Below are 26,205 nucleotides of genomic sequence, written 5' to 3' on the forward strand. Positions count from 1 at the left end.
AACCATTTAAAGTTGTATCTTCCTCCCTTAAGCTGAAATAAAATACATACTTGTATGTCTCTCCCCAGTGCGTAAATATGATTTGACATGCTGTCCCTGCTTTGCCCCACCCCTATTCCCTCTCATAAATAACAAACAGTCCCTTATTGGAGATATAGAGCTATCATTAGGCTTTGACATTATGTCATTATAATCCCCTGATTGCCTCTGACATAAAACCATATTTGTTTACAGTATCGGCATCACAAACTATGTCAGGCAGAAGTGTCAGTCAGCTTTTGTGAATGTGACATTTCCTTTGTTTCCTCGGGAATCTAATTAAACGTTGTAATGCAAACAGCTCAGAGGCTTCTCCTCTGGGCTTCTCTCTTATTTAATCAGGCACTGTGACAAAGAGCTCACATATTTACAGCCACAGTCTGGGTGGGTAGTTGTGAGAGGAGGGAGGTTTACAAATTGACACTAAGGCTCTCGACCAAACACTTGTGTTGGTTGGCATTGAGTCAACTCGTGAGGGAGCAGCCAGGGGTTTAGTGCCTTGCTTAAGGACATTGTTTCTGTATTTATTGTATATTATTCTTGTTTTGCAAATTATTGTTTTTTGTTGTTTTTCTGAGCAACATCCCACGGTCTGTATTTATGATTTAAATTACAAACCAGTTCCTTGTTCCCAAAGTTGAACCAATAACCAGTATAGAATGTCATTTCCAGTAATGGTCATGCAGTGGCACGTTTTTTGTTTTGGCTCCTCACTCCAGCACACTGAGCTACAAAATTAAGCGACGACTGTGTGGCTACAGTGACAACTTAATGGGTCGACATGTCTTTAAACAACAGTTCATACGATATTTATGCATACAATATTTTGTATGAATGAATTAACATCCCATGAATGACGTTACGTAGTAAACATAAAGTTATGTGATTAGGTTTGGGCAAGGGAAGTGATATAGTTTAGGGTTTAGGAGAAGACAAATGGTGATGAATGGACTTTAAAATAACTCAGAGTTCACACGGTTTCTACAAACTACACAGACAATGCTTCCTAATAAGATAAATGTATTGTTGGTTTTGCTCTTTTTTGTGATTTGTTGAAAATAAGACAAGAAACAAAACTATCTTGCGATGTTCCATCCTGTGTGTATGTGTTTTATCGTTTTGTTTCAATTTTCTCTTTGCTTTATACGTTTTATTAGCGCTAACGCTCTTTTGGCTTTCTTACCTTTTTTCTCTACTTTATTATAATTACAATGTGTTGACAGCTTGAAGACTTATACAGCACACTAATTTACCTGTTCATTCTGAATAGAGCCTGAGATGTAGAGAGGTAGAGGGAGAGAAAAAAGAGAGAGAGCATTAAATATCTCCTTTCCCTCTACCCTCACCGCATGACTTAACTCTGCTATGGATCACAGACGAGCGGCTCTGAGCAGAATAAAGCAGGGTCGTCATGAAAAGAACATGAGACCTCGAAACACTGACACAAGTGTGCAGATTCTTCTTTTTTTCACATAATGCTTTCTTGCTCTTGACTTTCATTAAGACAAAAATGATTGTGACTTCCATTACTCTAATGCTGGCAGGGCAACACCAGGATCATATTAATCACCTTGCACCCTGCGAGAATTTAAGTCAGTCACTACTTAGCACCCAACCAATGTCTTAACTAAAATAAAATCATCGTTCACTGGACATTTTTCCAACTTGTGTCTGTAACGAAATATTTCTTTCACACTCTCCATTTGTCTTAGCTTTTATCAGTTTCTCAGCTTTATAACTGATATTTTTTAAATCTGTTATTTTAACCCATACTCAAAGGGCCATCTCTGGATTCATTCATTTTAGATAACTTCTGCCTAAAATCTGAACTTCCTGGCTAAGATCTGGTTGCAAAAATAAGTCTGATCACATAGAAGTCAATAAGAAAATGTCCCCACTTCTCATTGGACTAATGACTAACATTTGACTTGTTACTTTCAATACATCGTGAGGTTAATTTTGTAAATTATGGTACCACGTATAGTAAAACAAACGATAAAGTAATGTGTGCTCCAGGGTGTGTCTGCCTTGTGACTGACGAGTTGTTTCCACAGTGTTGTTCCTCTGTATTCTCAGTCAGATCCACAGCACAACCCTCTGATGGCCAAACTGTAGTCCACAAGCCTATGGGTTACACCATGGTGGCAACATCCACTCTTTTATACAGTCTATGATTCCAGTCCCAAATACCAACAAAGATATCCACACACTGAGATTCAAATCCTGTGCAGAAAACTGGGTCTTACCTTTGATAACAAACTTAATTTCAACCAACGCGTTAAGTCAGTCATTCAGCTGTGTTTTATGCATCTTTGTAATATCTTGAAGATATTTTATTTTCTCTGCTGAGAATCTAGAAACTGTCATCCATTTTTACATTACTTCTCGCTTAGACTACTTTTATCTCAACCTGTCCACACTTAAACTCATTCAAAATGCTGTAGCGAAACAACAAAATCCAATAGAATAGTCCGGATTATCAATTTTAGCATCTCTACACTGGCTACTTGTTCATTTTAGAGCTGATTCTGAAAATGTAATGATTACTTTTAAAGCACATTTGGGGTTGGCTCCTGATTATATCACTGACTTACCAATGCCTCATGAGCCTGAATGCAGCTTGAGACCCTCTGGCAGGAGGTCTGTTGATAATTCCTGGGTCAAAGCTAAAAACCAGAGGAGGCCGAACCTTCGGTGCCATGGCCTCACGACTCTGGAACGACCTGAGATCAGGCAGGCTTTGTGTCTTCTTTCAAATCTCTTAAAAATGCACTTGGGTTTTCAGAATTATGTCTCTGTTGCCTTTTCTCACTTATACTTCCATTTTAATTAATTTGTTTTTACTGTGTTTTAAGTATTCATTCTATTTATTTATTATTTGTCTGGTAATTTTTTCACTTCTTTTGTGTTTGTAAAGCTCTTTCTAACTTGTTTTTTGAAAGTGTTATATACATTTTTAAAAAATGAATTATATTAATTTACATTTTAAATGAACAGGAGAACAGAGGAACAGGATCATGTTTTGAATTTTAGTTCAGCGAGGTTTGGCGGGAGCAGGAATTTGGGAGTGTCTCTTTAAAACAGGTGGTCTATGGCAATGCAGGTATGAGTTACACATGCTGAGGATGAACAGGGTTATGCAGATGCCTGGCAGACATGTCTGGTCTCCAAGCACTGACACTACCAGAGTCAGGCTGGCGCCACTGTCTCCAGCTGGGCCAAACAAGATGAGCTGGCTCCTCCACACTCTGAGGTGTCTCTTGGCATATTTACGACCCCCTTAACCCTTCTCTCCTCAACAAATAGCATTACATCACTGACCCCATTTCAGACCAACAGCAAAGCACAGCGCACAGCCAACACATTTCACCAGCAATTACAGTCACTTGAGTCCGCACCTATCCGACATCCCCTTCACACTGTTGAGAGTTTCACAGAAGCAGTGAATAATGAGAGATTCTCAAAGTATTTGTTGTGAATTTGTATGTGCATAATTTGGCATATAATGACAGGCGGTAACAGCTGCTGGAGTATGCAATGCACTCTGATGGAAGCTGTGATGATGAAACTGGGCTGACCTGATTTATTAGTACACAACCGTCTGCAGAGGAGTCACAGGAAGTATTTCCATATGAATTTTCTTGGGACTTGACATGGGAGGCACGAAGGCCTTGCTCTCTAAAAAAAAACAGACCCCAGGCCCATCTTTTGCAAGTGGGCGGAGGGTCTAAAATAAAATCAGCTGTCACTGTCTGCTTGTTGGACAGAAGTTAACACATAGTACTGGAGCTGGTCTCCAACGCTGACTGGGATTTGCTTTTGGCTTGGAACAACCCTGCAAGCCGGCGGTACAGCGGCCTCCCAGTGGGATTTTTACGTGCTGAGTTCATATTTTTATATTTTTTGATATCCACCTTGCCTGGTAGGTGATGAGCGCTCTGAGAGCTGTGTTTGAGTGGAGTGGAATTTTGTAAAAATATGTGAATGATTTAAGCTTATTTTTTTACATTATGTTTTTATGTGCAAAAAATGTAATACATTATAATATCTCCTTTTAATACTGGCAGAGAAAAACATGAAAGGCTGGGCACTGAATTTGTGATTGTACTAGAAAATGCATTAACATTGCCCTCATGTTGAGTGCACTACTCAAAATACAGGAAGCAAATAGAAAATCTTTTGTCAGACTTGCTGGAAAATAAAATGTGACTAAAATGCTAAACTAACTCTGAATGTTATCTGGAGAAGAGATTAGATTTATTCTAATTCCAAATTGATGGAGTTCTGAGCTGTGTGTACCAAGGCCAGTACCTCTAGGTGTTGCGTCGCTCTGCTTCCTCATCGCCAGGCAAGCCATGAGATGATTAATACTGCAGAGTAATTATAAATAAAGGCACAAGCACAAGGTTATCAATGCAGGCCGTCTAAAAGCATTTGGAATGGAAAGCCTTGACCTACCAGCTTTCCTCTATATTTCACTGAGAAACACAACCCTTCATGGTTAAGTTTAAAATAGGCTTGATTTATTTTTGCAAGTACATGGCGCCTAGATTACTTCACTTTCTTGTTATTTGAGCTCTCAGCCTGACCTGACGTGTCATTAGATAGCTTAAGACTGTTGACAGATTTTTTTTGGCTAAGAATTTTAAGTTCTTACCACAATAATTTTCAAATCTGTGCCATCAAGACGTTAACTTAAAAACAATGCAGTGCAGAATATTGCCCTCATAAAGTTAGTCTGTGAAAATCAAAATCTGTCCTTAAATATGTTTTGTAAATAACTTGAATTCTCTCATTTTAAGAGTTGTGTAATACATTCCTTATCTGTTTTAATTGGCTGACTGATTTACAGAAAGGCTAAAATAGATCATCCTTAGGAATTTGCAAGCTATAAATCCCACATGGCAAAATAAATATGCCAAAGGAAAGCAGCTAACAACGCAATGCAATACAAGTGCAATGCACCAAAATGTCTTTCTGCCATGAAATTTAAATAACCTCAATGATGGGTTACAATTTCAGGTTCATGAGCCCACTATTCAGCTTACTTCTAAATAGCTTATCACTCTTAGCCATCAGTAACTCAAAGAACTGATTAAAAGAAATTTGGTGTTTTGATCTGATTTGGCATTTCATTCATTCTATGCTTTATTGAGTTTTTGAAAAATGATATGCAGTGATGAAACCTGTCCTTTGCTGTCAGGGATGATATTAAAGATGTGAAATATCATCTCACGTTGCCTGTCTGGCAGCTTTGCTGACATTATTCTTGATATTACAATGAGCTGGATAACACATGGCTTCAAGTAGTGCTAATACACCACAGAGGGGAAGAGCTGAGATAAAGCTTTTCTTTATGCTTTTATTCTTCAGAGTAATGGATAGTCGCTGTACTTTTTTCAAATGTCAAAACAGTCTGTATTCATATTTTATTCTCTTATTTGCATCAGCACATTTATATCCATAAGTGAACTGAGGTGTGAATACTTTGAATTTGCAAACACAGACAAAAAATGATGTGTCAGCAACTGGCCGGATATAGAGTCTGTCTGTTAACAGAAGAGTTAATAATCACCCTGACTGTCTTTAACAGCAGATCGCAACACCCTGCAGGTTAACTGTAATGCTCCTTTTGGTTCTGGACCTTTTAGTTGATGCAGTTTCAGACATTAAGTCTAATTATGCCTCACATGAAAACAATGGATAATCCTCTTAACCCCATAATACTTGCTGATTGGGAGTCTCTTCCTAAAAACTTCATGTGATCTAAGTGACAATTTCAAGGGCCCATCAAACCATTGGGGTACACTTTTAAAAAATGATTATTTTCGACAAAACAAATCAGCTCAGTTTGACTGTCTCTAAATGCTTCCACTTAGGGCCCCGACACACCAAATTGGCCAGCTGTTAGTCAATGTCAGGCTGTCAGTGAGCGATTGTCGCTCTAGTGTTTGCAGAGTGGCACTAGTCATGCCTTGTCAAATTTCTTTCAGCCAGTTCAACATACTGAATTAGCATCAGTGAATGAAATCGCTCTGATTGGCAGTTCAGGTCAGTACACAAGAGGAGAAATAGAAGTAAGGATGACAGACAAACAATTAAAGTCAAGAGGGCTTGAGATTGAAACAAACTTGTTATATTAGCTAAGATTTTTTTTCACCATTGAGCTCTTTAACAGAATTGGTTCATAATTGCTTGTGTTAACGGTCGTATGGTAAATATCCTTTGAAATATCCTTCGATTTGTGTTGTAAATGTGCAAATTGGCTAAGTAGCATCTTGACTCGTGGAGTGCTCCACGGATGACGTTTTCTTGTGGGACGAGCCAGAAGTTAGCAATTCACTGGTTCCCTCACCAAAAAGCGTATGTGATTTTTCCATAGGATTTTATATTATTGTAGAAAATTAAGCTCTGTGGCAAACAAATATTTCTGGAGCTAATATGTTTTGTTTAGCAAGATCATCTTCACTAATGAACACCATTTTAGTAGTTTTTGAGACCTAAATCCTGTTGCAAAGTAAAAACCAAATGTTGGATCAGAAATAAACTACACCAAGGTCACATGACTCAACATCCCTACCATAACAAGGCTGTAAAGCTGTGATTAGCATGATATTCTGTTGTCTCATTCAGCTTGTTTTTAGCAACCATCTTTTAAGACTCATTAAGTGTCTCTTTACAAGTGAGGTATTTACTGACATATTTTATGTTGTAGAACAAACCATCAAAGTCTCTTAAGGTTGTGTTAAACACAGACCTTATCTGAGATAAGTTGTTAAGTTGTTAAGTTATCTGAGTTGGCCGTTTTCTTTGGGGTGTGTTCATGTTCAAATTTTACAGGAAACATTTGACGACACAACAGTCAGCATTTGTTGCACCTGTTTTTTTTTTTTATGTCAGTTTGGTGTGTCTGCACCTTTAAGGGAGGGATGGACCAAACTCACCTTACATCATGATAAAATAACTGCCACTCTGGACACTTGGACGGTCATATATAATTTTACATGCTGTACATCCTGTAGGTAACTGAATATCAGTAGACAAATGAGTAATTGCTTTCATTAGTGTCTTGGTAGAGTTTTTGAAACGACTCACTAGGCATCATTCACAGGAGCACCACCTGCACTGTGGTAGCATCTTTAAACCATTACAGTGGCTCAAATTTAGCAGTCTTAGTCAATATTTTTACCAACTGAAAAATATCACAAATTTTACTCAAAAATGTTTAAGTTAAGTTTTAAGTATTTAACGACAGACTGTTGCTGCTGCGTACATTAATTTGTTACTAAGCCACAAATGTAGGATAATCACCATATGAGCCATGATATTTGCAACATACTTGAACATCCTAAACTGAGGTTATATTCTCTGTATTCACTAATGATCTGGCTTTAAAAACAAGACGACAGCACAAACATAAAGGGATCTGACACCTGTAGCAGTGCGTTGATTGCATACGTTTAAAAAATCAAATATGGTGTGCTAACTCTTAATGTTACCTAATAACATGTGAGAAGCATTTTATTGTATAATTTATTAGTTGTTTGTGCCATAGCTGCTGGCAGCGCAGGCTGAACCAGGGCAGGACTTCCTGAAAGAGACATATACCAGAGGAACCGGATTCACTCTGTGGACTCAGAGGTCATCCCACTGACCAACTTTGAGGCCGTGTACCAACCAGCTGTCTCCAAGCGAGCAGACAACACCATCCCCAGCGGGGTACTTAAGTTTGTGTGCATGGATATGTATTGTTTCTCATACAGCGTGAAGCTACAGTACCTGCCAGAGCTGCCTGCACTGAAACATTTCTGTAATTAAGAGCCATCTTTCTATGGTCATTATATTGGTTTGTTTGCTTTCCTGTTGTACAGATTAGTCTTAAGCTGCTGCAGGGCATTCAGGGCACAGTAGCTGGTATTGTCACCATTATTGTTGGTGTTGTCATGCAGTATTATTGGAGGTGATGACAGTTTTGCAGCTGGGGAAAGGGGTCAGCAGTCTTACATATACATATAAATAGAGGGGAAACATGAGACTCCCTCACCGGGCAGAATATAGAAGACTGTTGCAGAAAACATAAATATTGTTGGCTTTACTTTGAAAGAGCTCTGGCGATTTTCTGTTTGCGTATGTGACAGCAGCCCTGTCTTCTAGATATTGTGTTTATATATGTACTGTATATATATTTAACTGATTTAAAACAGCAAATACGTTTTGAGAAAACTATAATACTGAGCAAATAACATTTTCTATTAACTTAAAGAGGAAATGCAGCTGATTAATGCACCTAGCAAGTCAAAATGTTTATACTGACCATATCAGTCAAATGTTCACAAAGTATTTCAGTTATCAGCAAAATGTTTACTGACCACCAAATAGACCATCTTGCAATGTGGTATCCAGTTGTCCAGTTATCCATCAACTGATGAGATTTTGGTAGCCGTAGATCAAAGGTAGAGGTCACTGTGATCTTGTCTGTCTCATTTTATGAATGCAATATCTCCAGAAAATGTCGAGAGACTTTCTTCAAATTTAGCACAAACGTCCTCTCGGACTTAAGAATGAAAAGATTCGATTATGGTGCCCAAAAGTCACTGTCGACTTGCATCCATCTCATTCTCATGAGAACAATATTTCAATATAGTTCTGCCGTCAAGGTGCTGCACTAAGTAACCTTGCCATCCTTTTCAACCCCTCCTTCAAAGCCTATGAGGTACTTGAATGTAGCGTTTATTACCTGAAATATGTGTCTCTGATCATAATTCAGGCAGCGATTACGTTGCCACAACAACGTACTTAAGAAAGCAGTTTAGTAACATTTAAACAGTTTCTCGGCGACAGGGTTGGTGAGAGCACACACACCACACAAAGCATGTGCTGCAGCACGTTTGATGGCGTGCACACCAGACAGAATAGCCTTATTAAGCATCAGTTTGATTTCAGGTCATGTAGAAGTGGAGGCAGCTAATGATAATTCCTGCTTCATTAGGTCATGGAGGAGTCGGAGGTCTGTTCCCTGCCTGGGGGACTTGCCAGTGTGAGGAAACAATTTGAGACCCAGCAAACTGCAACATCACACAATGTAACCCAGTTCCATTTCCATCACAGAACTGTGCAGGTACACATGTAGAACACTGTATGTATTCATTTATGAGGCCGAGAGCATGACAGAAATGACTGTGGTCAAATGACGGGTAACATTTCTTCTGACCTGAGCGTGTTTCCATTTAGCTTCAGAATGGCATGGCTGTATGGAGAGATTTGCAAGTAACATAGATGAATTAAGGCTGTGAATATTAACTGAGGCTGTTATTGCATCTTGTTGCACCAATACCAAAGTGTGTAGCAAAGTGTGTGGGTTTATGTTACAGACATTACTTGACATTTCTAACAGCTGCTTGAGGGCACGTTAATAACACGTATATTGTAGCTGTATTTGGTAGACAGAAACTTCACAACACAGTGGAAAAGATTGTCTCATTTCTTGTTTTGCCACGGTACAGTGTGAGTGAACAGCTTGACACATTCTTTGTCATCTTGCTTCCATCTGTGATTAGTCATTTCAAACTGCAGTGAGCAATCTGGTCTAGCATCTTCTCTGCATGGTATTCAGTTGTGTTCTATTAAGCTTTGGCTTGTGGAGTAAACTCACATCTGTGACTATGGCAAGGGGAACAACACGCTGAAGTGAGACTGACAGATTTATCAGTGTTTTTGTTTGTTTTTTTCACTGTTTGACAACCGCTGTCCTCATCTTCACAGGAAATGTCCAACTCTGAGGTGACGATGTCATGCAGCAGCAGGCAGGTCGTCCCAGGCAGTCAGCAGCTAAATTTCAACCAAGAAACGATGGTATTGAACTTCTTCTGTCTCTGTCACTTCCTGCAGGCTTTTCTAATGAGCTAAACACTTTGATTGCCTTGTTGGGTACAAAATGTTACTGATTGCAATCAATCACATTCGTGTAATGAATGTTTGTTCGGCATTCTGTGCAAGTTTGGGAGGGATTAAAACATTACATGTGAAATGTGTAGAATCCATAGGAAAAATATCAATTTCTGCATTTCACTTTTTTTTTTATCATTAATATTTTTTTTTCTCATTTAAAATATCTAGGTGTCATACAGCGGAAATAACTTGGCATCCAGTTATGAAAACCATCAAAATGAAACAGGTTGGTATGTTGTTTAGATATTTTTATTCTCTGCCGTATACGCTGTCACTGCCTGACTAATTTAAGGCCTGCCTTTATACTGTGTCTGTGCTCACTGTTAGAAGAGGAGTTTCCCCGCTACACTACAAAAGAACTGAGAGATCGCTTTGAAAAAACAATAGAAGAGGCTGCTCCACAGAAACCAATTAAGGTAAACATTTTCATTTCACTTGAGTCAGTCAAAAAGTATTGAAAACGTAACCGGACAGAATATTTCTGTCCGGTTACGTTTTCAATACTTTAGGGTTAGTTTTATCTGAGATTTTAAATAAAGTGTTTTAATTAAAGTTTCAATCCTTAAGATTTTATTTCTGGTTGATTTGACATCACCTGTGGTTAGTGGTAGAAACTGCAAGTTTGATTAATGTTGCAGTAAACACTATTCAATCACTTCTTTCATTATCAATAACTAACCAATTTTTGGTGACAGTGAAGTCAAACAAACTCGCATTAAATGTCTAAAGATGACTAGACCAACGTTATATATTTTGTTGAGTTGTATACTTAACCCTAAACATTTCCACCATTGTTTAAACCCAGAGAAATCTGTGGTGTTAACTAAAGACGCAGCCTGTGTCATTTGTTTGCCTGCTGTGTCAAACAGCGTCTGAGAAACACTGATTTTTAACGTGAAACTGCTTTATTCAGCGCTTTTACCAGTTGACTTCACCTGGTCCATTTGTTTTGGAGAGACTTCTGTGGATAGTTTTCCTCCTGGTAAAAACCTCCTAAATAATGAATACTGAATAAATCCTTATAGGGAGAAACTAAATGCAATGACATTGTTACCCTGACATTTGTTATTGTATTTGATTGTGAGACCCCGATTGGCAGAAAATAGAATATTGTGCATTTAATGAAGAATTCAGTCTGCTGTGGTCTGATCTACAGTTCTGATGCAGCTTTAAGACTGTGAGCAGCCAACAGTGAAGGTGATATGACTTAGATAAAATTAAAAACAATAAGGCTGGAGCATATACATACATAATTCGGACTTCACCACTGGCAATGACATTACTTCAAAAAAGGATAAAAGATTTACAAGCATCTAAAAAGGACAATATTGTATGCTGACAGTCAATTTTGTCATATATTTCTTTTTATGTTGTGCATCCGAAAGAGTTTTTTAGTTGCGGTTGGGAGTGTGCTCCTTTTTTTCCTTGTGAACAGAATGCAAATACACAGAATTTCTACTGCTTAAAAATGTAATCCATGAACAGTAATAAAAGGGATTGACTTCATGAACATCTTAAGGATTATAACTAAGGTAAGGTAGAGTCATCACAGTGATTTATTGATTTGTGGCTGCAGAGAGCTTAATGAGAGAGCAACATTCTCCACACAGTACCATTAACCTTGGATTGAAATGTTTTTGTTCTGTGGAAGATTATTCATGTTTTATGATCTCATTTTTAAACTTTATCTGCAAGCATTACAGCAAGGTGAAATGTAAAATTTATATTTATTTGATGATTTGTAGTAATTCACCCACAAATGTCAATTTTGTTCCTCACAAAGATCGGCCGTGATATCAATCGATCTAAGTGGACCTCAAATGTGACACAAAACAACACCGTGACTAATGAGGTGTATGAAGCATCCGGTACTGAGGCAGCAGAAGACACATCGGCTGAAGTGATGGATTATGAGGACTTTCCGCCCCCACCAGCTGAGGATTCTGACTATCTTCCACCCCCGCCTCCAGACTTACTAGAAATGCCATCAGACAATGAAAATGTGCCAGCGTGCCATTACTCACCTGATCCTCCAGAACCGGCAAACCCCTCCAAATACCCACCGAACAAAGAGGCTTACTTCAAGCAGAGGAGTATGTATGAGCTGAAACGTCTTTACAAGCATATTCATCCTGAGGTTCGTAAGAATATAGAGAAGGAATACTACAGTGATTACAGTGAAACTGAGAGCAACCAGTTAGAGAGCCAAAAGTACACTTATGAGGATGGTGCTGGTAGTCCTGATGATATCAACGATGAAGAATACGTGGAATGGGAAGAAATTCTCCCTGGGGAGGTGCAGGCAATGCGTTGGATGTTTGAAAATAAGCCACTGGATACCATTAAAGATGAAATTCCTGACGAGGATGAGGACAACAACAAAATAACCGAACAGGAAATTATTCTTGGAAAAGATGTGAGACGTACAGCTTGGATGTTTGAGACCAAGCCGATGGATGAGCTGAGTTCTCGCAATATCAACTCCACAGATTATAAAAACAAATTCAACAAATTTGATAAAGGAGATGTACGGGCTGCAGCGTGGTTGTTTGAAACCCAGACAATGGACTCTCTAAATAAAATGCATAAGGAGGAGGATTTGACAAAAGAGGTTGTGTTCACAGAAGAGGATGGGAATGCTACCATTTACATGATTGACGATAAGTACATGGAAGGCCTTGGCCACACTGAGACCATTGATGAGAGCCACCTGCTGAGTCTGAGGTCAGTGTTAGAGGAAATTCAGGGAGAAGTTAAAACTATTACGAGCACTTTTGACACTCAGTTTAAATGTATCATTATGGGACAGTCAAGCCAAATGCTGGAGGTTAAGTCTGTACGTAAAATTGAAAGTGAATTGGAGAACTCCATTGCTTCACGTTGGCTTTTCGATACCCAACCGCTGGACATGACAAACAGAGAACCAACACCTTTGAAACTTGTGTGTAGTCTTTCCATGGAGGACAGCAATAAGGGGGACTGGGGCAGGTGGTTGTTTGAGATAAAGACATTAGATTCTCTTGATGACTGGGAAAGCTCACAAATGGACAAGAGAGAGATTATTGGAGCTGATGTACGCAAGCACTGCTTGGTGTTTGAAACCCAGCCAATGGATTCTCTGAAGGATGACTCCAATGCGAGACCCCAGACTATTGAAGAAATTATCGGGGGCAATGTTAGATCTGCGAGGCACTTTTTTGAGAGCAGCCCTCAAGTGGAGAGGAAAACTAGCCCTGAGGTCGGAAAACTTCAAAAGGCAGCAGTAAATGAAGAAATGAAAGGGGATGTGAGGCACCAAAAGTGGCGCTTTGAGAGTCAACCTCTAGAGCACATAAGAGATGAGAAGAAAGAGGTTACTCGCACTGTGAATGTTGAGACTGACCTCACACAGGAGGATGGCACAAGCTGCAGGGCAGATGTTCGCAAGAACTGCTGGGTATTTGAGACACAGCCAATGGATACTTTAAAAGATTATTCAAATTCTCAGCCCATGACAAAAGAGGACATTATTGCAGGTAATGTGAGATCAGCCAGGCATTATTTTGAAACGGTTCCAACTGAGGAGTTGAAGGAGCTTGTAGAGGTGGGCAAACTGAAGAAAACAGTAGCGCTTGATGAGGAGCGGGGCGATGTTAGACATCAGAAATGGCGATTCGAAAGCCAACCCCTGGAGCAGATCAGGCAGGAAAAGAAGGAAGTCATCCGAACGATCGACCTGGAAGAAATCGATAAAGTTGATGTCTCAAACTACAAGCAAATCTTTGAGAGCACAGATTTAAACTGGAGGGATCAATCTCAAAAGATTCTCATAGAGGGAGTAACATCTGGGTCTGTGAAATCAAATAAAAACCTGTTTGAGTCAACTGCCTTCTATGCCATGCAAGACAGCTCAGGGCATTACCACGAGGTGAAAACAGTGCGCCGTGAAGAGGTTGTAAAAGGTGATGTAACAACATGCAAGTGGATGTTTGAAACACGACCAATCGATCAGTTTGATGAAAGCATAGATAAATACCAAGTAATCAAGGGCATATCCAAACAAGAAATAGAGTCTGGTGATGTTAAAACTGCGAAGTGGTTGTTTGAAACACAGCCTCTTGATGCTATTAAATACTTCAGCAATATTGAAGATGAAGAGATTGTGGGGTCAAGTAGTAATGTTGACGTCATGAAGGGTGATGTGAAAACCTGCAAGTGGCTATTTGAGACAAAACCAATGGACATCCTGTATGAAAGAGCGGAGTTAAAGGGTGAAAATGAATCTGAAGAGGTGCAAAAGGGTGATGTCAAAACCTGCACGTGGCTTTTTGAGACACAAGCACTCGATACTATCCATGATGAGACAGAGACCATTCTGAAAACATGCACTGTCAGTCAAGAGGACATTAAAGGAAAGGATGTGAGAACCGCATGTTTTCTCTTTGAGACGGAGAAACTGGAGAACCTCACTGGGGAGGAGGGGGGCTCCTTTAAGCGCGTCACTGAGATAGACATTGCGTCTGGAGATGTGTCTGGGATGAAGTACATTTTTGAAAACCAAACATCCGATATCATGACTTCTACATCTGAGGAAGTAATGCAAAGGCTCAAGAGAGTTCAGACAGAGGACATACAAAAAGGAAATGTGGTGAACTGCAAATGGCTCTTTGAAAACCAATCAATAGATACAATACACGACAGCCCGGAGGAATCTATGAGCAGCCGCACAGTGAATGATGTGCAAGGAGGAGATGTAGATAAAGGTCGTTTCATTTTTGAGACCTGCTCCTTAGATAAAATTCGGGAGACAGACGCAGAGCTGACAAGTATGCAAAAAATCGTCCGTGATGAAGATGAGAAGGGCGATGTGAGAAATTACACCATGATGTTTGAAAATCAGCCCCTGTATGCTATTCAGGACAGAGAGGGCCTTTACCATGAGGTCACCACTGTCACAAGCGAAGAAGTCACACGAGGAGATGTCGTTGGAACCCGGTGGAAGTTTGAAACCAAGCCTCTTGACGCCATCAAGGACACAGATGAGGTTTATATCATTAAATCTGTCACGCAACAGGATGTGCAAAAAGGAGACGTCACGTCTGCCAAGTGGAAATTTGAGACACAGCCTCTTGACAGCATTGCTGAAGAAAAGAAAGTTTTCATAAAAACTGTGGATGATGTTCAGGGAGGCAACGTGAGGATGAACAAAGATCGTTTTGAGTCTGACGCTCTGTCGCAGGAATCTGTAAGAACAGTCAATGTGAGTGAAATACAAAAAGGTGATGTGAGGACTGCGAAATGGAGATTCGAAACCCAGTCCATTGACAAAATACGAAGCATGAGTTCTGAAAATCTCATTGAAACTGTTAAAAAGGAGGAGGTCGCTAAGGGAGATGTAAAACAGTCAGTCTGGCTCTTTGAGAAAAATCCTCTTGACCACATTAAGGAGGTAGATGAGGACGAAGGTACAACCATCAAATCACAGGAGGAGATTTCCAAAGCGGATGTAAAGACAACAACGTGGCTCTTTGAAACAACTCCAATGGACGACTTTAACGAGACAAAAATGGAGAAGACTGAAATTATGGGCAAGAGCATCAAGGGAACTCTTGAGGAACTTTATAGTCAGAAAATGGTGAAGTCTCAGGGAATACTCATTGAAGCTGATGAAATAGGTGACGTTAGAATGGCAAAATACCAGCTTATGAATAAGCAAGCTCCGGAAATTCAACGAGAGGATGTCATCAGGGGAGATCTGCAGACTATTATGATGAACCTGCTGAACAGACAAGAAAGACTGGAGAGACAGATAGTAATAGATTCGGAAGAGAAGGGTAATATCAGTTCTACGGTGCATCAACTCTTCAACCAGGAGAGAGAGAGCAGTGTTGAAAGGGAAGAAATATTACGAGGTGACATTCAGGAAGCTATAAACAACCTTTTCGATCAGAGCGGCTCTGCAAAACATGGAATACTCATCCAGGAAGACGAGAAAGGAGACGTGCAGATGACATTATATTCTCTTCTCAATAAACAAGAAAATGCAAATGTTGAGAAAGAGGACATTGTAAAAGGGGATATAAAGAGCGCTCTTCAAAAACTGTCCAGCTCAGACAAGACAGATCAGGCAGTAAAGATAAGGGTAGATGAGGCTGAAAAGGGAAATGTCAACTTTTACTCCACATGCATCGAATCTGGGGCTCTCGAGTATCTTAAACAGCTCCATGTTGAACCTGATGAAACTCTGCCTAACAAAGCAGAAAAAGAAAAGATTGTGGGAGGTGACATCAAGGGCACTAAACTTATCCTCGGCCGCAATCAAACACAAATAGAGCGTACAGTGGAGGATGTTATACCTGGTGATGTTCACAACACAGTGAAAGTTTTCATGTCACAGCCAACGCTCTCATTGGAAGGACTCCAAAAAGAGGAGATAATCAAAGGCGATTTAAGAGCTGCTTTGAATTCATTGTCTGAATCAGCCAATCAGAAAGTTGTTATAGAGAAAGAGGAAGTGGTGAAAGGCAACATACCGAAAGCCCTGCGGTGCCTGGAGAGGGCTCAAAAGCAGTACAAGGAGGTGGAGAAGCCAGATATCATACCGGGAAATATCAAAGGGGCTCTTAGGTCTCTTGAGAAATCATCAACATCCAGAGTTGAAGCTGTTGTTGAGGATTTAGTTCCTGGAGATGTGAGGGCCACACTGAAATCTCTGGAGCTGGCAAAGCAAGCGGTGAAGGAAGTTGAAAAGGAAGAAATTGTGAGGGGCGATATTCACACAGCGATGCAGAGTCTGCATGATGCCTCCAGTGAGAGGAGGACGTGTCCACAGGGAATAGATGTTCAGGGAGACGTCAGAGGAACGATCCAGCTCTTAATGGAGCCTCCGCCTTCACCGAGGATGGAAAGGAGCCCAAGCCTTGAACGTGACGTAAAGGGGGATGTGAAGATGTCAATTAAGTCATTATACGAGACACAAGAGCAATCCCAGCTGGAGAAAGAAGAAGTGATAAAGGGCGATGTTAAAGGCACTATTAGATCGCTGATGGAAACAGCACAGCGCCAAGCTCCCAAAGTCAGACTTGGATCATACCGAAGAGTTCGAGTCAAGCAGAGCCCACCAGTTAAAAATCTAAAGGTTGATTCACAGAGGAACATACAAAAGATAAAAACTGCTAATTCAGTTGAGACATCCAAAGAAAATCACTCCATCTCTAATGATGCTGAAGTTGTTAGATCAATGTCAAGTTCTGTGGTGCAGTCTGCTCAGCATTCAACAACTGTGGTGGAGCATAAAACCATTACCCAGAGCCACGGCATCAAAACAGTTAAGACAGAGTTTCGCAATCTAAAGTCGAAGGGAAAGGGAATGATAAAAGCAGATAAAACCAAAGTAAAAACAGATGATTACTTCCTAAAACCACAAGAGCCCGATCTGCCTCTCCCACCTCCACCAATGGCAGACGCTGACCTTCCTCCTCCTCCACCTCCCTCTGTTGATTCTGACATGGATCACCTTCCTCCTCCACCACCACCACTAACCAGCGAGCAGGACTTCCTCCCTCCTCCTCCATCTCAACAAGAACTGGAGAGCATGCCAGCACAGGCAATTCATACTTCACCAGGAAAAGCAAAAAAAATGACAGTCAAAAAAGTGAAAGCACCAGTTTTATATCCAGTCCCAAAGCTGGAGCCTAAAGTGGAATTTAGTAAAATGCAACAGATTGTCACATCAGAGAAAGTAGAAGAAATGAGCCAAAATCAATCAATAACAACAACACATGCATCAAAACCTGCATCATATGAAATCCCTCCACCGTCTGAGTCACCAAAACCACTGAAGAAAGTTTACATACCTGTGAAATTCACCCCTCCTCCCTCCCCTCCACCTGCCATGAGGGGGAAAATGAGTAAATTTAACACTCCATTAATACAAGCAGAAGGAAAGTACCGGAAGATGAAGGAGGAAAATACACCTCCAACCACTCCGACTCCCACTTTCATACATGACTCAGTTACCGCTGCTCTTGAAATGCTTTCCACCACCGATACAGAGCATTCAAATAAAAACACATCAGAACTCACAAAGGAGAGAGCTGAAAAGATGGCATTGAGTGTTCGTTCAGACTCATCTAAGCATGTTGCAGTCTCAAGTGCCACCCAAAGCAATGCCATCACTAGCCATAACAAAATCCACACAGATTCAACAGTTATATCTTCTGCCAAACAGCAAATTGTCTCTAATGAGACTTCTAAGGTTGTCTCTGTTCAAAAGACTTCATCTGTCTCAGCTGTTACACAACAGATGCATATGACTACACAGAAAACTGTTTCCTCCAAGCAGTCTGCTCAGTCTGTCATCTCTGACAAAGTCCAGACCTCAATTACTGATGTTGCAAATACTGAAAACACGATAGTTGATAAAAAGAAAGACTCTAAACATCAGAAAACAAAGGGCCCCAACAAGTCTGAAGATAAAAATGAAGACGAGATGCATCCTGATAAAATTCATACAGAGGAGAAATCAAACAAATCACAGTCTGAGAAAATAGACAAAAATGTAAAGGAGTCCAAATCACCACAGCGTGATAACAAGAAGAAAAGTGATCATTCTCCCACCAAGGGCCAAGAGAAAGTTTCTGACCAGCAAACTGAGAAGACAGCTGCTAATACAAATGGAAAAGCAGGAAAACAAAAGGTGAAAAAGAACAACAAGCAAGAAAAGCAAGTAGAGACAAGAACGTCAAGTGAAAGTGAGAAACAGAGCATTTCACAAGAAGGTTTTAAGATGGAAGTGAAAGAAGCTGCTGGGGTGAAAGTGATCAGTGAACCGAAAGAAGTAAAGACAGAGTTAAAGCAGGGGATTAAGAAAGTTACTTCCTCTGCTGCTGCTGCCTCTGCGCCTGCTGTTACTGTTAGCATAACTGAGAGCCAACCAGAAACTCAGACTCCAGCAAAGAAGAAAAAGAAGTCCAAAAAGTCCAAAGGGAATGGACAGGCAGGTCAAGGTAAAGAGATTTCCACAGAATCGAAGAAAGATGAAACCAAGACAGCAACATATGAAAAATCCCGCCAAACTCAGGAAACAGTTGCAGTTTCTCAAATTCATCAAACTTTAAAAGAAAATCAGATTCAAGTCAACAAAGAAGTCATTACCACAGAAAGCAAAGATGATCAGAATTCCCAGCAACAAAAAGCTGTTCAAAAGCAAGTGAAGGGATCTCAAAAGAAGAAAGAAGTGACAGTTATTCCGCAGAGCACAGAGGAACCACCAGAAAAAAGTCAGGATGTCCCAATTACAGTGACAGGCGAGTCAGAACAAAATGAACGGGTAAAGTCCACAGCAGGAGGAACAGAGGAAGCTCAGAGGCGAGAGGTCCAAGTGTTAATCTCTCACATCACAGAGATACAAAGTGTTGATTCTAAATCTGTGAAGACTCTGCTCAATACAATCCCAGATTGGCTCATGAGTCCGGAAAAAAAAAGTGAACTGGAGGGATCTGAAAGTGATGCACAGAAAGGTGAAGAAATTCTTTCACATGTGAGGAAACTTGCAGAAGCAAAACTAATGCATCTAGAAGATAACGAGACGATGGAGAAGCATGAGTGTGAGCCAGTTTCTGAGAAAGCAGTCTCTGGTGGGGCAACGCCAAGAATATCCAAGATAAGTATCGGTTCTGCCAAAATTGAGAACCAAACAAAGAAGAAGACCTCCCATGAAAGACGGAAAGAAGAAGCGAGTCAGTGCAAGTCTGTAGACCTTCGCGCTCCCTCGCCATTACTGAGGATGCGTTCTCCCTCACCGACATTCATAACTATCGAATCCACACGAAGAACCGACTCACCCCAGAGAGTCACTCCGTCACCTACCCTGTTGCACAGGCCACCCACACCTCCCACACCGCCTCCACGCAGGTGTGACACCCCGACATCTCGGCTCACTAGAATCACACCTTCTCCCACTTTTGACAGAGCGGAAAATTTGGCTCGTCTTAAAGACACAACAGCCAAACTGTCACGCGGCGTCACACCACCGCCGCTACTTCCCCAACAAATCTCAGAGAGGAAATCGGAGATTGTGGAATCACCTGCGTCGTTCCATCGGCAAATCAAAATCGAGTCCCAACTGGTGGAGGCTTCAGAGACATTGACAGAAAAGCTCAAAAAGAGTTTATCTGGGGAGTCTCAGCAGGCCAATGTAAATTCTGCACATGTAGAAGAGGATCAAGCTAATATTTCAGAGGGTTTAAATGCAAATGAAATACAGTCCCACATGCCATTGTGTCAGAATGACCCAGATCTTATCGATGCTGCGGATATTCCAGAGCCATCATCTGTATCTGTCAAAGAAAAGAGAGAATTTTTTGAAGAGGCTCAAAAAGCTGAAATTAACAAAACCTATGTGCGAAAACAGCCCATTGCTATCCCTGAACGCCTGGGCCCAGACATGGAGGAGTATGAGACCGAAAATAAGAACAAAGAGAAGGAAGAGCTTCCCAGGGCGGACCTGTATGGTCTTGTAAACAAATTTGAATCACCAGAAGAGAAAGTATATATCAAAAAGGAGCTAATCCCACTCTCGCAGTGGCTTAACAATGATGCTGAAAGCACAGATTGTGACAAAGAGAAAGAAGACATCCTGGAACAGGAAATGCCAACTTTTGACATCCAGGCTATTAAAAATGTTTTTGAACTGGATGAGCAAAGTTCCTCATTCAGAGAGGAGAAAAGGGATGAGGAGGAGACTGTGTCAAGCCTGAGTGAAACAGCGGCAGACACTTCAAAGTGGGAAAGTCCTCAAGAGACAAAGAGAGGCTCAGGGCAGAGCACCCCCCTCCCTCCGCAGAAAAATGAGGTAGAAACTGTGCCAGCAGAACCATCAGGCTTCTCTGAAACCAAATCAATCACAAAACATTTCTCAAATGTTGACGAGTTCGGTAACAAGGTCACTGGAACAAGGACAGCTGTCATCGAGCACTCTGAGAGCGTGTCAACCCAACGGGCTCCTTTCTCCTACGCTGATGCAGTTAAAAGAAAAGCTGCAGCAGCAGTGAAGCAAACGGAAACTTACGATGAGGATGCTACTGACAAGTTGCTGAGTAATTTCCACAAAACATGGACAGAGAGTGAATCTGTTTTCAAGAGTCTTGGCTACACTATCTCTGAAGAGACTACATCACAAGTTCTGTCACATCAGACAACGATTGTCTCCGGTAAAGACCGACAACAGCATGAAACAACAGAAACTAACGGCATGGACTGTGATGCATGGATGGGATTTCTATGAATATCTGTTTGTAGTGTGTTACAAAAGCAGCATTAGTGCATTGTGTGTATTGTGGAGGCTTCTCTGTAAATCATAAAGTGTCGGTAACAAGACTAAGAGTCTACAGCCGTGTTACCAGCTCTGTGAAGTTTTTTGGGGCTTAATCAGCATGCTAACATGCTCACAATGTCAGTGATTACATACTAATGTTTAGCAGGTAACGTTTCATTTACTAACTTACTTACTTACTTACTTACTTAGGGCATTTACTAGCACAAACCATAAAGTAAAGCTGAGGCTGATGGGAATGTCATGGCAATTGTGCTGGAGGAAAAGTTAATGCCTCACTTGAGAGATTACAGTTCATCCTCTGGGGACCATGAAAATCTGTACAAAATTACATGTAAATATGCAGACTTGTACTTCAGATATTTCAGTCTAGACCCAAATGATTGACCCCCCCCGAACTGACTGTCATTGCCATCCATAGAGCCACACTGCTTGGATAGCTGATAAAAAAGCTGGGCGTAGTTTCAGTAGTAGGCTACTTGTTTCGAGGTTCATTCTAGATACTTGGAACCGCAGTTTAATAAAGAAATTTTATCTCAGGATTCAAACCCAATTGCAAGACTAAATGTCGTCATTGCATGCCTCTGCGCCATGGATATGTTACATTTGTATGATGTTATGAATTGGATATGTTGAAATTTTACATTTCTTTATTTTCCCCCACTTTTTGCAGACAACAATTAATTTTACATATTACAGAAATGCATTGCTGTACAATGTTTTGGCTAAAAACACCTACTTTTGATGGCACATTTCCAGCTAGAAACACAGCAATTTCAAGTAAAAAAAAAAAAAACAAACAGCTGGTCACAAAAAACACACTTAAATACTAAAATTAAAATGCAGAGATGTGTCCCTTAAAAACAACCTGTTTTGTTATTTGTTGGTTTTGAACAGTAGCTTGCACAGAGTTCATCTCACCAAGGTGTCTCACCATCCACCGTCCCCTGGACTTCCCAGTGACAAACTCAGCTCATATACTACGTCACTTAAGTTCACTTTTATGATACATATGAAACGTATAAATGTAAAATATCCATGAATGACAGAAACAAGCAATACCAACATTTTCTCCTGCTGACGGGTTTGCTAGATTACAAGTTACTGTCTTCTCCTAGAGATTCAAACACATCACATGGTCTTCGTCAGTAAATGAAATTGTTTAAGGATGATCTTTATAGTTATCTATCAGATGGCAACAACCAACCTTGAACAGAGACAAGGGGTGTGCACTGAACCAGATGTTAGTCTGTATATACAGTGCTCACAAACAGTGCCATAGCATTGATATATATATACATATATATACATGCATGTAAGTAGAATACAGCCCTGAGGAACAATACACTCAACCATTCACTCTTGTGACCATTGTAAAGGTTTTATCTGAAGAAATGAATGAACCGTATTCGATGCGTTTTATAATACAAAGGTAATCTATTTCACTGCTTTGTACTAACAAGATAAACCATTATTTAAAAAAAGAAAGAAAAGCTTTAGTATTTGCTTTGTGAGGCTGCCAAAATGAAATGCTCTTCACATGGGATGAACGAGAAAAAAATCAGATGATTTGCATTTTATCTCTTTCAAACAGGTTCGAGTTCCGAAGTCGGAGCTCTGCACAGTATGTCGGAGGAGGGCTTATCCGATGGATGCTCTGATAGTGGACAAAAAAAAGTACCATAAATCCTGTTTCTACTGTGAGCACTGCAGGAATAAATTGAGGTAAATGTGGCGTTCATTCAAATAAACGGGCACCATGGGAACAATGAAACATTGCAATATTAATTAGTAAATGCCTGAGTGTTTTAATTACTGTTTAATGTTTCAAGAAATAGATGTCATCGTTTTGTTGTGAATGTTCTTTCCTCTTAGCCTAGGAAATTACGTCTCTCTCCATGGACACTTCTACTGTCTACACCATTACAAACAACTCCTCAAGTCCAAAGGGAGCCATGACAATGGACTTGGGCAGAAACCTCCCGCAGGAAGTGGTGGACCTATCCCCTCAGATGAGAAACTTGAATGGAGATATTCCATGAGCAGCCTAAGTTCAGTAGACAAAACACAGATTGGTGAAAATGAAAAGACAAAAATGTGCGATGAGAGCAAACCACACTGCAACAAAATATCTGTAGTTTGGCCCCCGCAGGCTGATCCTCCGAAGAAAGCCTTTAAAATAGAGGAAGACATTCAGCTTACTAAACCACAGTGGCCCCCTCCTGACAACTCCCCTAAGTCACCCAAACAACAACACAGAAAGGCTGTTCCCAGAAGTGTCCTTTGAAATAAAATCACCCAACTACACAGTTTAGTCAAATAAACTCCAAAAAGCACAAGGGAATAAATGGTACAATGTTATGTTAACATGCTACGAAGGAACTGGCCTGTTGGTAAAATTATGGATGTGTTTGGTTGAAGGTCATGCAGTCAAGTGATTTAAAAAGGAACATGAAAAGAGAAGTTGCGAAGGGAAACTGTATATACTTGTAAATGGAGCATGAATAAAAAAGCAGGTTGTAACTGGAACAGTAAGTACTAGAGAGATAGAAAGAAAAGTGTTGAATTTAGACGTGACGCAGTGTGCCTTGAAAGAACGGTGTAATTTTCCATTCTTTGTATTTTATGTGAAGTTTTTCTGTCAGTCAGAAGTAACACTAATGTAACATTTAGTATTTGACAAAAATCATCTTTAACTGCAATAATTGTCATTTGCCTTATAGTTAGATGAGTTAAACTGGCTAAAAAAACATCATGAAACATTTATGATCTGAATCAAAAAACTGTTGAAAACTGTTCTCACTATTGGTTTCAAACTACATTTCTGAGGTTCAGTCACCTTTAAATCTAAAATATACTATTCCCACTGGTCTTAAAGGTAGCACAGTAAAAAAAAAAAATCCATGAGAGACGTTTTTTTCCAATATAATTTGTCCCAGGTTCTTTTTCACCTATTTTGTTTTATTCTAAAATTAATTGGTTTATTGATAATTCACTCCATTCTTTTGCTATTGTATGCAGCTTGACTGTGATAGTTTCAGTCCATTGACTCTGTTGTATCTTTCTGTCAGGTCTTTTATTTTTCAACATATCAACATTTTTACATTTTTTTAGCACCTGGTGTGCCACTAATAAAAGCATCTTGGAATTATTTTATTTATAATATTGAAAGTATATAATATAAACAAGTGAATAATCATGGTGATAATCATGTTTGTTTTGGACATTTATATCCTATTTTGAACAACAAATATTTTGCAATGAAGAATTTTATTTTTTAGATTAGATGGTTATACCTTGCTTTGTACAAGAAAATTCCTGATTCTGTCATGCTTTCAGGCTGGTTCACTTTCTTTATTGCTAATCTAAGGGCAATAAAATATTGAATTTCATTGTTTCATGTGTCTCTTTGAAAGTCTGTTACTATATCATTAAACACAAAGAGGAAGTGAGGAAGACTGGGTATGGTTGTATCACTTTTTGTCTTAGCAAATTCAGCATAACTCACTGAATTTTTGTATTAGAGGTCTTAAGTTTTGAAAAAAATGGACACGTTTTTAAAAGGCGTTACAATCATTACTAACCCTATTAGCCATTAGCCCTTTTTACAGTGAGATTGTGCCACAGAGCAACTCCTAAGTCTTTTCCTAATGCCGCCTTTGCATTTTTACAGAAAGCCAAACTGCAGTGGCATTGTGCCGCTCCAGTGTGTGACTTTAGATAGCATGCAGGCATCACTGAATCAAAAGAGATGTGACGGGCATGTCATATAACACAACAGCATTGGCCTTTGGCGTAACATATAACATATGTGTTGGCAGCGCTTTTTAATTAAGCAATAACAAGGGCATAAGATGGTAAATACAGTCATTTACTGTCCCTGTTATATGGTGGCTAATTTCATCCTCTGCCCTGAGAGTAAGGAGCTCCCTAAAATGGTTGTTTTCCAGTTTGCAGATAATTTAGCTGTTAGCTGTTAACTGCAAACAGCAACATTTAAATATCCCTCAGTTGTATGCATAACATGTCATCAAACCACACACCCGTGCTGCCAACCGAACGGTGAGGTGGCATAATGTGGCAGTGTAAAATGGTATATAAGAATACATACTTCACATTTTACCCAAAAGAGAACTCTCTAATCTAATACAAGTTATATAATTATAATTTCTACAGTGCGTGTACAAAACAAAATATAGACTTGGTCCAAAAACTCAATTTCACACCTGGAAATCAGTTTTTCACGCATCTACGGAATTTCCCTTGCAAAGTCAGGAAGAAAGTGGTCATACACTACAATAAATGTATTACATGACTCTTAGGTCATCCCATCTTGATAAAAGTGGTGCTGTTAAAACCATCCCATTGTTACCATCATACCCAGCCTCCCCTTGTGTCGCAGCTTATCAGGAGTGTGTCTAGGAGCAGCCTACAAGTAGACAGGAGCAGGTCAGCAGATCCTTTTCACACCTTCACTATAATCTCCTTTAGAAGCTGTCCCCACCCTGGAGGGGATTTTGTGGCTCAAACCACAGGTGTGCTTACAGCAGACCAGGAAACCATTTCCATGTATGGAAAAACTGAAAACTGAGCATTAAAAAAAGCAGCTTGAACACATGCAGTGTGGTACAGCAGCAGAGGATACAGCACATGCTCTAATTGAATTTTATAGTCACTTCTAAAATAGGCTTATGACCAAATGTGGTCACTCATCCTCTTACTGCTTCTCAGTGTGGACAAGCTTAGCACAGTTTGCTGACTTGGACCACCTATAAGAGCCGGGTAATATATTTATAATATATTATCATAGATGATCATCGAAGATTTTGGATATTGTATTATTGTGTTGTGTTTTTCTGGTTCTAAAGGCTACATTACAATAAAGTGATGTTATTTTCTGAACT

At 40.0% G+C, this 26,205-nt stretch overlaps 1 protein-coding gene across 1 annotated transcript; it reads left to right on the forward strand.

The window, feature by feature from the left end:
* Nucleotides 1-3,828: 3,828 nt before the first annotated feature.
* xirp2b (xin actin binding repeat containing 2b) lies at nt 3,829-24,693 on the forward strand. The gene is made up of 9 exons (XM_042495135.1): nt 3,829-3,961; nt 7,595-7,758; nt 9,029-9,157; nt 9,802-9,891; nt 10,156-10,213; nt 10,315-10,403; nt 11,771-21,179; nt 22,896-23,026; nt 23,177-24,693. Exons 3-8 carry the CDS (start codon nt 9,032-9,034, stop codon nt 22,985-22,987), a joined length of 9,864 nt encoding a protein of 3,287 aa, XP_042351069.1. The 5' UTR covers nt 3,829-3,961; nt 7,595-7,758; nt 9,029-9,031; the 3' UTR covers nt 22,988-23,026; nt 23,177-24,693.
* Nucleotides 24,694-26,205: the final 1,512 nt, after the last annotated feature.

Source organism: Plectropomus leopardus, chromosome 10 (genome assembly GCF_008729295.1).
Source record: "Plectropomus leopardus isolate mb chromosome 10, YSFRI_Pleo_2.0, whole genome shotgun sequence".
Lineage (NCBI taxonomy): Eukaryota > Metazoa > Chordata > Actinopteri > Perciformes > Serranidae > Plectropomus > Plectropomus leopardus.

Bases quoted from the DNA above. Each gene is read 5' to 3' on its own strand.
- xirp2b (XM_042495135.1), top strand. From the start codon at position 9,032: ATGGAGGAGTCGGAGGTCTGTTCCCTGCCTGGGGGACTTGCCAGTGTG. The intron at 9,158-9,801 runs GTACACATGTAG...TCATCTTCACAG, and splicing joins TCCATCACAGAACTGTGCAG to GAAATGTCCAACTCTGAGGT. The intron at 21,180-22,895 runs GTAAAGACCGAC...TCTTTCAAACAG, and splicing joins TCAGACAACGATTGTCTCCG to GTTCGAGTTCCGAAGTCGGA.